Genomic DNA, 13,085 nt, shown 5'->3' with positions numbered 1-13,085 from the left:
TTGATATTAACATTAGCATTTCTCTTCCTAATTTTGGATCTTCTTTTCAGCTTAAATAGAGGGGACTTCAAAATTCTCACTGGTCATTTTCTCCAAAAGTCAAATATGTGAGTAAGTGATGAGAATTTTGTTTCCTTTTTTTTTTTTAATAGTCAAGAGGAAGGCACGCTCAAAGCTCATGATTGCGTCTTAATTTACAAATCAGAGACAGAGGGAGATGAAAACCACACTCCAGACGGTAACTTAATCGGACTCACTACCAAGATGTTAAAAGTGAAGAGGCTGGAAGAAATCGACACATGTTATAACAGTAACAAACTGGAGAAAATGGCGTTCTTCCACTGCATGGAGAAGGTTGAGAAAGTGAAATGTTTTCTGGAAGAAAGTTCTAGTGAACAGGATTCAAGATCTGGAAAGAATGAGGTAATTATGTGCTAATTTGGTCTTGTAAAAAGTATCAGTTCTACTTTATCTGTTCTTACATGTATCAGTAAATGTAGCCGTTTATCAGACTCGTTAACTTGTATTTTTGTCACTTGTGTGAAGAATTAAGGAATGTTTATGGATAAGACATTTTTCATTGTGTTTCATTGAGGATTGCGTGTTATGGATTATACAACTGAGTTTGGTAAGTAATTGAGAGGCTTTTGAAGGTGCATCTCTCCCAGCAGTCTTCTCTTCATTGTGCTTAGTGGTTTAGACCTTATGCAAGGGAACTTGTGGAAACACACGTTTCTTGAGAAGGATCATTTACAGAGATAGATCTGGGTGTGAAATTCAGAGAAGCACTATGAGGGGCACAGTTGCTCTGCAGAAGAGTTTCTAATCTCCTCAAGACTCTGAGTTCCTCACAGTGTAGGTGACATAGCGTTGACAGTACGGTCAGAGACGGGGACCAGCAAGCCTTCCCTGAAGGTTATGCCTCGGTCCTCAGTTGTGCACAATGAGGCCCTGAGCCTGTTTCCGGCTACTTGATCTTTGGCAAGTTCCTCACCTCAGCCAAGATGCTGCCTCATCAGAATAATGGGACGATGGCTGTAGAGGAAGTTAAGTGTGATAAGGTATATAAAGCATTTAGCACAGTATCTGTCTCCATGGTACACGTTCGAGAAATGTCATCCAGCAGCAGTCTCCTCTCCTCTCTTGACTTAGTCAATCGCACTCATGGATCCATGGAAATGCAGCTCCTGGCCCAGGGTCGGCCTCACAGCATGTTGCCCGTGCCTTTCTTCTATCATATGCAATTGTTTTGAACGTTTGTCACCTTTCTCTTGACAGTGCTCTTCAAGGTCAAGACCTTGAATCACTCCTACTTGGACTCTCCCGGTAACTAGCACGGAAGAGGTCCCCAAAATGTCTGTGGAATGAACAGAGCTGTAGAAGTGAATTCTACATTCTGGTTGAAGGCTAGGAATGAGTATTTTTAAAGATCAGAGCAGGTGATTTTTACTAGGCGGGATTGGAAAACATCCTTCTTTGTCCAACTACTGCTCTGAAAAGTACTGTTTGGATAGGAAGGGCATTTCTAACGGTGCCGCGGACAATGAAGCAGGGCCGTTAAGTAACCAGGGCAGAAGAGTCTTCTCACTGTCAGTGAGCATGGAATGCTACCACGCGCTGGAGAAAAGAAATGAGTTGGGTTGAAACTTAGGTTTTTTGAGACCTCCACTTTCCATGTGAGTTAATATCTTTTTCAGTATACACCAAAAAGAAACTTCCACAGCAAAATTGAAGTCACATATGAAGGACTTCCTCCTTAGGGCTGTTATGACGCAAATGAATAAATAGAAGGATTCCTTTTCTGTTCATTAATTTCTGTAGGACAGAGAAGACAAAACAATCTTCTCTGATAACTTTGAAATAACCAGCTACTGGTAATAGTTTATATGAACTTGATTATTTTTCCAGTACTGTTTTTTCTCCGGGTTCTGTGATATAATTTTTAGAAGTAGGAATTATCTTTGAAGAGTGAGGTGGTGCTGAGCTGGCACAGAAACATTTTTAGGAAGAGTCGTTTTCATGATAAATTGCTCCAGAATATCAGAAATCAAATAATTTGGACAATAAATATTTTTGGATATTTTTGACGACAAGACTGAGAATGTTGCCCCTCAGAAGCCCTAAGAGAGCATCCTTCGGTCTTGGTCTGATGTCCTGAGCGTAACCTGGGCTTCCTGGCCTCCATCCTGGAGTCGCTGCTGTGCGGAAGGTGGAAAGGACTGACTGGTAGCTCCATATGTCTCATTCAGCTTCTTCTTTGTAAATGGCGAAGGGCCCAGAGATGTCGGCCATAAATTTCCCTGTGTCCCTCTTTTGTGCTGATGGACGGAACATGAAAGGGAGGCACAGAGCTCTTCTTTCTGTGGCTGCCAAGGGCACGGTCCTGGAGGCCCCGGCTGGCCAGTCAGTGGGTGCCAGGGGAGGCAGCCGACCTTGGCCGTGGGTGGGTGGAGAAGGGCATTCCAGCAGCTCAGATGTCTGTAGGTATGCAGACAGAGCTAGATTGACATGTCTCCATCTTCTGCGGGGGGTGGGGTGGGCACAGTAAATCTTTACAATATCAGTCGTTACTCTCCAGGGACCGTCTAAAAAAATGCTTGCCATAATTTGCCGTAAGTGGAGAAAACGTATTCTCCTTTCTCTTTATATTCCTTCTCTTTTTGAGAAGATTAGCATTGCTAATCACAGTAGAAATTGTCACTCTGGTGCACTGGAAATAATATACTCTGAATTTCAGATACCCTAGTGATGTGGAAGCTTTGTTTGGAAGGTGTGAAGGGCAATTTCTTTCTAGAAGAGTCTTTCATCCCTAGTCCAGGCTGGTAAAGCTCAGATTCTTTTCCTTTTCCTGCTCTTGACCAGCCTTTTCTATTTCACTTATTTTTCCTCCACTAGATTAATTTTAACTATCTTCTTTCTTTTCCTCTACTTTATTTTTTGTTGAATTTGTTAAATGCCATGTATTCTACTTTTCTCCTATGGTTTGTTCACTTTATTTTTCTACGTCCCTTTTTATTCTGTTTTCTAATGACTTTTCTCATTGTCTTATATTCTAGAGGGTGTTCAAAATCACCTAAATAATGTAGAATTCTAAAAACTTTTAGCAGATGTGCTATAATACACCAGGTCTAAACCTACATAATATGGTCTTGAAATAAAGTAAAACACAAAAAAAAATTAATCTGCTGTATACGAGCGATGAGCTCACTAGCGATTTTGTATACACCCTTAACTCATAAATGGTAAATGACTCTCATACTTGTAATTGGTATCATTTTTACAGAAGCAAATCCAGGTTTTCTTCTCTGGTTAGTTCTCTGCTACCCATATAAATAGCCTCCTTCTGTACTTCTCTTAGATATAATTTGCTGTTTAATATACACACACTTTATTTGTTTAATAAAAGACAAAAGGGCCAGACAAGCAGAGTTCTACTCCCGCATTTGGTTCTGTCTGCCTCCCTTTGCCTACTCTCGCTTATGATACATACACCTACTTTTTATGCCCACGGTTATCTATGTTCACCTCTTCATCCTTTGGCTTCCCCACACCTTCCTGTAGAACCCTGGTTCCTATCCTCCATCTGAAACGCACAGTCCCAACCAGGGGAGGGAGGCAGAGCTGTGGGGGTAGAAATAAGGATAGCTTTAACAGAGGCAGAATGTTTAAATGCCTGCAACAAATGCTCCAAAGACCAAACAAAAAATATTTATCGACAGGATGTGAATAGCATGGAGTGGGTTGGAGCAAAGCGTGGAGCTCCCTATTTTGATTGCAGTTGGTGTTCTTAATAGCAGATGGCATTTCCTGACGAACCACTGTGAAATTGTACCGCCAGCAGTGCTCCTAATGACTTGCTTAGATATCAAAATACCACGGCTGAGGGCGGAGGCTTTGCGATTTTTCAAGTTGCATTTCCCCACCCCCATCTCTTTGCTCCTTTGCTCCTAAGGGCAGGAGAAAGCTCCCTGGCGGTGGCCCAGCCAGCAAGGCCAATGCCAGTTTCTGTGGTGCTAATTGTCCTTGAACTGGGGACAAGCGCATTCGAGCTGGTGCCGATCGCCAGCGGGTCCGTCTCTGCCCCTACGCCTGTTTCAGATCTGTCACTCAGGCCATCCTATTTTTCCTTTTAAAGAGGCGGATTATCTGTTGATCGTGTAGCTGGAAACACAAATTGCAGGACCCTGGGAGAACCGACTGCCATCCGGCAACGCCTACCGCTCAGAAGCAGGCATGTAACAAGCGTGTGCTTGGAAACGTGCTCGTGCTGGGTCAGGGGAGGGAAGGAGCGTATAAGCCAAGTGACCTCCATAGCCGATCCCGGAGAATGGACTTAGCGCTCAGAAGAAAAGACCTCTGGATTGTAGGTAGTGTGTGCCTTATCTCGTCTTCCTTCCTCTGGCGCGTGTTCCGGTCCGTGATGACACGGGGAGGTCACAGACGGGGTCCTGCCCTGGAGGACACGCAGGTAGTAACCTCGCTTTTAACTAAGACAGATCCATTTTACTGTTCTCTGCCCTGTTCTATTTCCAGCCAGGGAGTGGTGCTTGCCAAAGGCGACGGAATGCATGCCCCGTCTTAATCCTTGCCCAAGACTACCGCCTTAGGAAGGGTTGGGATAATAATAGTGGCATGTGGCACATTTCAACATTCCAAACACTTGGACCAACTTTCGGGGGAACCTCAAAGCAGCCGTGCCTGGTGTGTGTTGAAGTCCGCGAGCTATTTTTGTTTTGAGAGCTGAATAATGTCAACATCTCTCCATTCCCCTACCATGCCTATGACTTAATTATGAAAATAAAAGGACACGAGAGCAAAACTTCCCGCCCCCTTATCACGTCTAGGGCAAAAGCAGCATCTGAAGAGTGGCCACCTCCCCTGGGGGAGCCAGCCCGCCCGGCCTTTATGCTCTTTCTTTGGAACCCTTGCGGATAATGCCTTTCACGTGATGCCGCAGCTATTCCAGGAATGGAATTCAGTCAGGAGAATAGTCCAGTTCCGAAAGAAGAGAAATAATTCAGATTCTAAGGATGTTAGCACTTCCCAAGAGACGGTATTCGTGTCTGGGAAAACAGCTCTTTCCACAGATTTAATTCTTGTATCAATTAGCGTAAGATACATTATTTTAAAGACAGTATAAAACCATTTGGAAGACACTACAGAAATCAGCCTGAATCGCAGGAAGGGGTTTACAGCAGTGACCTTCCACTTTCTTTTATTACCATCTACTCCCCTCGCAGAGCTTTTCGGCGTTTCTCCCCCAGCGGAACCCCTCCTGTGAAATCTCAATACCACAGATATACGGTACACCTGCTTATGCAGTATAGGTGTATCTGTGTTTATTCATAAAAGGAATACTTTTTTTTCACCCCTCCTAAAGAAACAATTTTATCCTCTTGGGGGAGGTGATACTTTTCTCATTGAGAATGCATGATTTATAGTTAAAAACATTTCTCCAGGGGACTTGGGCGTTGTATCCTCACAGCTGTACGCGGATGCCTTCTTTATATCTATTCAACAAGAAGCCACCACCTCAGCGTCCTGTTGGAGGACTGAGAGCTCCAGGAGTCAGGCTTTCATAATGGCCCTGAGCCTTTCCACGGGACTCTGACATAATCAGTATTTCGGGGACCGTTAAGTTCACTTTCAGAGGAATTGCCAGACCTTGGAATGGTTTATTATCTGATCTATCTCAGCTGAGGACAAGGTAAAAGAGATGGGAGAAAGAGGGATAGACAGGAACAGACTTTTTTTTTTTTTTTTTCTTTAAGTAAGATCATAAAACATTCTAAGTCTCTTTAGGTCTGACCTAATGTCACTGTGAGGTCTGTGTTTTCAGACTTGGTCAGTGTTGCCCAAGCATTACTCATTTTTGGCTGCTTAACAGCTCTCTTCTGGAAAATACCATGAGGGTTTTCATCTTCTATATGGAAAAGAATGAGTTAGTCACCCGAGCTCTCAGAATGTAGCCCTCATCGTATTTCCCAATGACAAGGTCAACAAGATATATGCGCTAATTGTAAGTGCTGTGGGTATGTATTTCAAAAAGTGTTTGCAACTTTTTAACTGTAAAGAAAATGTCTCTTAAGTCAGATTTTATAATATATCCTATTACTTTTTCCCCCCATTGCTAATGGTTATTTAGAAACGTGGACAGCCTATTGTCTTAGAAATTTCTGCAAGCACAGAAATTTTAAGAACTGTCTTTTCTAAGGGCATTGGAGAATCCTACTTGTGATATTAATGTATTCTGTATCCATAGAACATAAAATACATAGCGTTGGCATACAGGTATAAGGATATGCGTAGAACATAAGACAATTGAAATAGTTTTCCAATACATTGGGTGCAAATACTTGCCCACGGAAAGTTCTGGGTGTCCTAGACCAAGCACACAGAGGAGTCTTATTGTTTGTGTCATTTCAAGTTCTCAGAATAATTAAAATTATGAGACTTTTATGTTATTCGGTATAATATGAGAAATGATATGAGAAAAAATATGATAAAATACCTTATTTTCTCTAAAAGTTAAAGCAATATAGTAACAAATATAAATAATTGCAAATCAAGTCTATGCTCTTAAGTAAGAAAATGTTTAACATACTTGATAATGAAATTCACCTAAAACAGTATAGTTGTGAAAGCATATTGAGCTATTAATGTTTCTCAGACTTTAGGTTTCCGTGCCACCTGCATGGGTTTTGCTGTATCCGCATACTACTTTAACCCCTATCAATTAATATTTTCACATATCAAGTCATTTAAAAAATTTTAGCAAAAGCAACAACAGAGTGAAATCATGGTTTTGATAAGCTTATTCTAGATTTTCAAAGACACAGTAACACACACACATACAATTTTAAAAATTGTTTATTAGCTTACAACATAAATCACCCCAAATCCCTAAGGATGGGGTGATCTCACGTCAGTCTCTGGACCCCTAGACTCAGGAGGCTATTTCCGAGTCTTTGCCCTGTGCTACTTGGTACTTTCAACTCTATTTCTCATTTTCTGCTCACCATGTAGTGACCATAACAAAGACCAGGGAAACTGGTGATGAGTGGACAGCCATGGAGAGAAGAGAAATCCAAAGTCTTCCCTCGAGATAGCGGACACACAGAAAATTGATAATAGGTGAAGTCTATGTAGCACTTCTTCTGTGTCTGGACCCATGTTCTCTCCATTCTCGGTCTTGAGGTCCCATCAGAAGGCAGAGCTGTGACAGAAGCATGTGGGTAGATGGTTTGTTTTTGGAACTGACTTCAGCAAATAGGAGTGGGGGCCTGGGGAGTGTGACACAGAGGAGGAAAGAAGCCCAAACACGCTCACATTGTGAAGCAGACCCAGAGGACTGGGTGGGGGGGGAGGGGGAGGCAGGCACACTGATGCACCCGGTCATCCCCACTGGTCAAGAGCCATCCCATCGGGTGACTAACCCCCTGGCACGTTCAGTTCAGGTGATAGTCGGTTCTCAGGGGCATCCCACGCACATCAACCTCATTTACAACTTTGACTTCAGGACGAATGTCTGATTTGCTAGTTCCCTGATTAGGTAGGAATGATATGTGCTCATTCAGATAATGGCAAAAACCTGCAGTATTAACCGTGGCTCGTGGTTTTGTCTACTTGGGGGTTCTGATGAGCCCAGGTTAGTGTGGCATTTCCATAGTGAATGGGACACTAAAGACCTGTGCTCTAGCAAGGAGGCTGTGACTCAAAAATTAGGGACCTAGACACATAGGAGCCTTGGTGGTCAGCTCATCCGAATCCTTCTTTGAAGGGGAGACTCAAAGTCCAAGAGAGGTAAACTTATCTTGCCCAAGATTTATTACTTGGAGGGACTATTCTGACCTAAAATCAGAATTACCCTCCCAACCGTGTTTTCCAGGTTGCTCTTTGCATGTTTTGTTTTACTAGAGCCAGCCTTTTTCACAGAAAGGGTGGGCAGCACTTTGCATGGTGGCTATGAAGGTCCCGTGTTGGCCATGACCCGTGTGAACACCGCACAGCAGGTACCCTGGTAGACGCTGGCTCCGCCGGCCCGGAGCAGGGCAGCTTTTCGAGTCCTGCAGGCCTGCCTCGAAGGATGGCTGGCCATCAGCCAGGCCCACTGGCACCTTGCCTTGGACACACCTCTTTCTAGGCAGGAGACTCCTGCTTCTTAACTTTCCTGCATCTCAGGCTCTCCCTCTATGAACAGTTTCTCCAAGGCTTCAGCTCGGGAGCTGGGAATCTGAGCAGCAAGGAGCCCAGAGCAGGGTCAATGCTGCTGTCGGTGGCCAGGTGTCAGGAAATTCTAAAGCAAGGGAATGACCAGGCTGGAATGAGGGGCCTGTGAGCCCAACCTCTCGTCTGTCTACTAGACCTTTAGCTGCTAGCATTGGCATTCCAAATTAAGCAGTGAACAAGGTTGTAAACTTGTCTTGTTCTACTTTTTGTATGGTTTGGAGCTTGTCTGAACTAATTGGGGTGACAGGTAAGTATACAAATGAATTATAGAGACAAGATTTTAATTCATAAGTGTATTTTTTTCTTGTGTCCTAGAGAAAATGACTCTACCTTTTGTGCAATATAAATGTTTACCTTCTGGCTGTCTACTCACATCCAGCCATACAAGTCTTTTTAAAAAATATTTATTTATTTGAAAGAGAGAGAGAGCAGGGGGAGGGGCAAGCGGAGAAGGAGAGAGAGAGAGAGATAGAATCTCAAGCAGACTCCCTGCTGAGTGGGGAGACCCATACAGGGCTTGATCTCATGACCCTGAGATCATGACCTGAGCCGAAATCAAGAATCAGATGCTTAACCAACTGAGCCACCCAGGAGCCATGAGCCATACGATTCTACCTGGAGTTTTGCTCTGCTGTTTCTGGAGTGCCAGTGTGCAGGTATACTCATGGGACTTTTAACTGCGGAATTCTGATGGGGCATAATAACCAACCTCAGAGCCTCTGTCGTTCCAGGGGCCAACTCCTAGCTTGGACATCTTTTAGGATGGTTTCTGATTCTGAAAGGGGTTTTGAGCTGCCTTGGACACTGGAGGGTAAGAGAAGAGGAACTAGCAGGAGTTGAATATTTTATTTGGAGCTTCTAAGTCTCCTAGAATCTGCCAGACGCCTTTGCATGCCCGAGTCACTCATGTCCTTTCAGTTCTCTGGAGAGGACTTTAGAAAGTATCACGAGTGTGGCCTCGGAACGTGCTCATCACTCATTCTAGCCTAAACCCTAAGGAAGTTCCCAGCAGCCCTTGGTGTTTTCCCAAATTGTCCAAGGAAGAGAAGCAGGGGGATGGAACAGGCAAGGGGAACACATGATGAATCTACCTTGTTCAGCACTGTCTTTCACTGGAACATCATCCCCTAGGCCAGCAGTTCTCAAAGTGAAATCCCTGGATCCCCTGGGGCACCCTTAGGCCCTTTCAGATGTCTGCAAGATCAAAACTATCTTCATAATAATTCAAATTACTGGCCTTTTCTACTGCATTGACGTTTGCACTGATGATGAACAGACATCGGTGGGTAAACTGCTCGCTCCTCAGCACAAAATAAGGCAGTGGCTCCAAAGTGTCCTGGTGATCATAGCATTTTCACCACCAGATGCTCGAAGTTTTTGTTCTATTTTGTTTTTGACAGAGCTAGTCTTCCCTAAAAATGTTCTTGATGAAATAGGAATGTAATCAGCCTGTGTCAAAGTCATTTAGATCTTTGCACCCATATTCTACATTAATCTACTCAATAAAGAATTCCTGAGCTTCTGGTGCACGAAGACGCACTTTTAATTCTGCTGGGACTGTCCCTTAGTCGTGGCAGAATACGACTCTGGTTTGGAGGGTAGATACTTGAAACCCAAAGACACAAACATTTTCACGTATTGATGCTCACTGATGGTGTCAAAAAGAGGCCGAATCTGATGAAAGGAGATAATTTATTTAGAGGGTACACATAGGGTATGCGTTTAGGTTGCAAAGGGCTCTTTTCTGTTCAGTCCGAGCTCCACGTATTAGAGGTGTTTTATGCTAGGCTCTCCCTTTAGACCACTTGGCAATCTGTAGTTATTTAGAAATTTTAAAATGATCAATGACCTGTGTTAGGTCCTACTCTCTTCCCAACCTTCCAGAATAAGCATGTTGAATTAATATGATGACATAGGAAGTTTCTGCCTTCTTAAGGCTGTGTTTGCACTTGCCTACTTAGGGTTTGTGCTTTAACTTGGGTCTATTTATTTATTGACTTAGTTTATTTAACAAGCATGTACGTGGTCCTCGTTGTGTGCCAGACCCTGTTTTAAGCAATTTACAAATAAGAACTCATTTAAACCTTGTAGGTACTACCCTCATTGGCTCTATGGATGCTACGAATGATGCTAACACGTCGGTTGTTTATTGTGTCCCGGGCACTGTGTTAAGAACTTTTCATACAGCATCTCAGTTAATCCTCAACGCCCGATGAATTTGTTTAATTATTACCTCCATTTCATAGATCAGCGAGGGTTAGTGACATCAGGTACTTGCCCAGAGTTATACAACTCTATGCCATGATATCTCTTGAATGGGTTAGCCTGCCCAATAATATGAAAAGGAAAATTTATTTGAAAATTTATTTAAAAATTATGAGAATTTATTAAAAAACATTTATTCGAAGTAAACTTAACTGGAATTTTTTTTTTAATTAAACATGAAGTATTTGAAAACAAATCTTCTCTGATGGATTTTCTAAGGACAGTTTGTATTATCTTTACATTATCTGAAATATAGCTTCGGTTTGATGACTGCTTTGCTTGTTTGTTCTTTCTCCATGTAAACACAGCCAGAGTGGCTAGATTAAAACACGGTTGTTTCTTCTCTTGGCAAAGTGAGGCTCTTTTCTGGAACTGCGATATAACAGTGACCTCTAGTGGGGAGAAGTTGCAAAAGTTACTGCAGCTGGGCAGTGAAGTCACACCACTTCAGGCTAAGCCTTCTGATTGTAGCAACCGTGTCCTGTGGCCGCAAGCAGGCGTTGGTCCATGAGCACAGCAGAAGCCAGGCGAGAATACATTGGAACTACCGATTCTCTCAAACATATAATAAGGCTGGAAAATGATAAGCTAAATTGGCTTACTTTATTGTAACAATACAGTACATCACATACAAAATGTGTGTTAATTGGCTGTTTACGTGATTGGTAAGGCTTCTGGTCAACAGTAAGCTATTGGTAGTTACGTTTTGGGGGAATCGAAGGTTATATGTGGATTTTCAACTGGGCAGGGCATCAGCAGCCCCAACCCCACGTTGTTCAAGGGTCAACGGTATTTGACATAGAGAAGGATTTAGTAATGTGGGCTTGATAGAACATGAGAGAAGGTAGAGCCTATTTACTTTATTGGACACCTGTTACTGAATATGCCACAGGAACCAGGCAATGTGTGGCTCATTCAAGCCTGACGCAGGTACAGTTAACAAAGATTTATGAACTCTCAAATTGTAACAATTACTATCGCTGATAGGACAAAAAGGGAAGCAACTCCACTGGTGTCCTGTCCAGCACCTTCATCTTTTGATATTTAAAATGGTGAATGACAGACCCAACTAACCAAGCTGCAAGAGAAGCTGCATTCTCTCCCTCCTGACTCTCGGACCCTGTTCCCTGAGAACCACCCCTGTTCCCAAGCTCAGGGGGTCACACCCGGCTTACTAACAGAGCTGTATATTACAGTGAAGTTACTGGGGATACAGGGAAGAATGGAGAATCACCAGGCATAATATCTAACTCTTTTTTTTTTTTAAGATTTTATTTATTTATTCGATAGAGATAGAGACAGCCAGCGAGAGAGGGAACACAAGCAGGGGGAGTGGGAGAGGAAGAAGCAGGCTCCCAGCGGAGGAGCCTGATGTGGGGCTCGATCCCATAACGCCGGAATCACTCCCTGAGCCGAAGGCAGACGCTTAACCTCTGTGCCACCCAGGCACCCCTACATGATCATATCATCGTATGTGGGATCTTATGTGGGATTATTAATATTATTCCCCAACACATAACATTGGAAGTTCTCAATGCATATTACAATATTAAAGGCTCTGAGAGGTCCCCTGTTAAAACAACAACAGAACCATTTTAACCAGGCACATGGGAAGCATTCAATAAATGTTAGCTCATATCTGAAACATTATTAGTGTTCTAATTTATCCTAAGAGCTTTCAAAATTTATCTGACCACTGAACTCTTCTGTTTCCCGACTCATAGTCACGTCTCAGGATGCCATAAAATGTACTTTGGGGAATGCTGGTTTAGAGAGGATCCATTATGGACTCTGGTATCAAATCACCCCAGATTTAAATCCCCGTGGGGCCCCTTACCACCTGTGTGACCTTAGTCGTTTAACCTGAATCTCTGTCCCTGGTTCATCATAATGGGTCAGAATGCCCACCTTGCAGAATAATTGGGAAGGTTAAATTAGCTAATCTATCTGTTAGCAGGTGGCTTGGTGCCTGGCACAGAGATGTGATTCCCAAATTTAAGATCTGGTCCCACTTCTTTATTTTCCCTACACCTTTCCTCATTTTTTCTCCTCTTCTACGCCTTTCGAAATCCTTCCTGTCCTTCAAGGTCAGATTCAAATCCCACCACTGTTGATTCTTTCTTTCTTTCTTTTTTTTTTTTTTTGAGATTTTATTTATTTATTTGGCAGAGAGAGACAGTGAGAGAGGGAACACCAGCAAAGCGAGTGGGAGAGGGAGAAGCAGGCTTCCCCCTGAGCAGGGAGCCCAATGTGGGGCTCGATCCCAGGACCCTGGGATCATTCCCTGAGCCGAAGGCAGACGCTTAACGCCTGAGCCACCCAGGCGCCCCCACCACTGTTGATTCTAATCTGACATCCCGCCTCCTTCCAGCACACCAAGTTTAGCCTTGACTACAACATCTCGAAGTACACCACTTAAATAACGTGGGCCATTTGTGTGGGTAGTTTTGGTGTCCTTTCTGGTAATAATTGTTTCACAGGTTGGGTCTCTGCTCCTAAAAAGCTGGGGCTCCTTCCCTGTGAGGATTATTCCCTAGATCTCTTTGTATCCTTGCATAACGTAGATCTCTTTGTATCCTTGCATAACGTAG

At 43.3% G+C, this 13,085-nt stretch overlaps 1 protein-coding gene across 1 annotated transcript in view; it reads left to right on the top strand.

Annotated features, from left to right (window-relative positions):
• The first annotated feature begins 249 nt into the window (after positions 1-249).
• MYLK4 (myosin light chain kinase family member 4) overlaps positions 250-13,085 on the top strand; it is a 245,230-nt gene continuing 232,394 nt past the window's right edge. Inside the window, exon 1 of the mRNA XM_040644640.1 lies at positions 250-423. Coding sequence (XP_040500574.1) covers positions 265-423 — 159 coding nt within the window. The 5' untranslated portion in view covers positions 250-264. The remainder of the gene's footprint in view (positions 424-13,085) is intronic.

The sequence above is a fragment of the Ursus maritimus genome, unplaced genomic scaffold, assembly GCF_017311325.1.
Source record: "Ursus maritimus isolate PB19 unplaced genomic scaffold, ASM1731132v1 scaffold_30, whole genome shotgun sequence".
Lineage (NCBI taxonomy): Eukaryota > Metazoa > Chordata > Mammalia > Carnivora > Ursidae > Ursus > Ursus maritimus.
The sequence above is the reverse complement of the archived record's forward strand: the minus strand, read 5'-3'. Positions and strand labels throughout refer to the sequence as shown.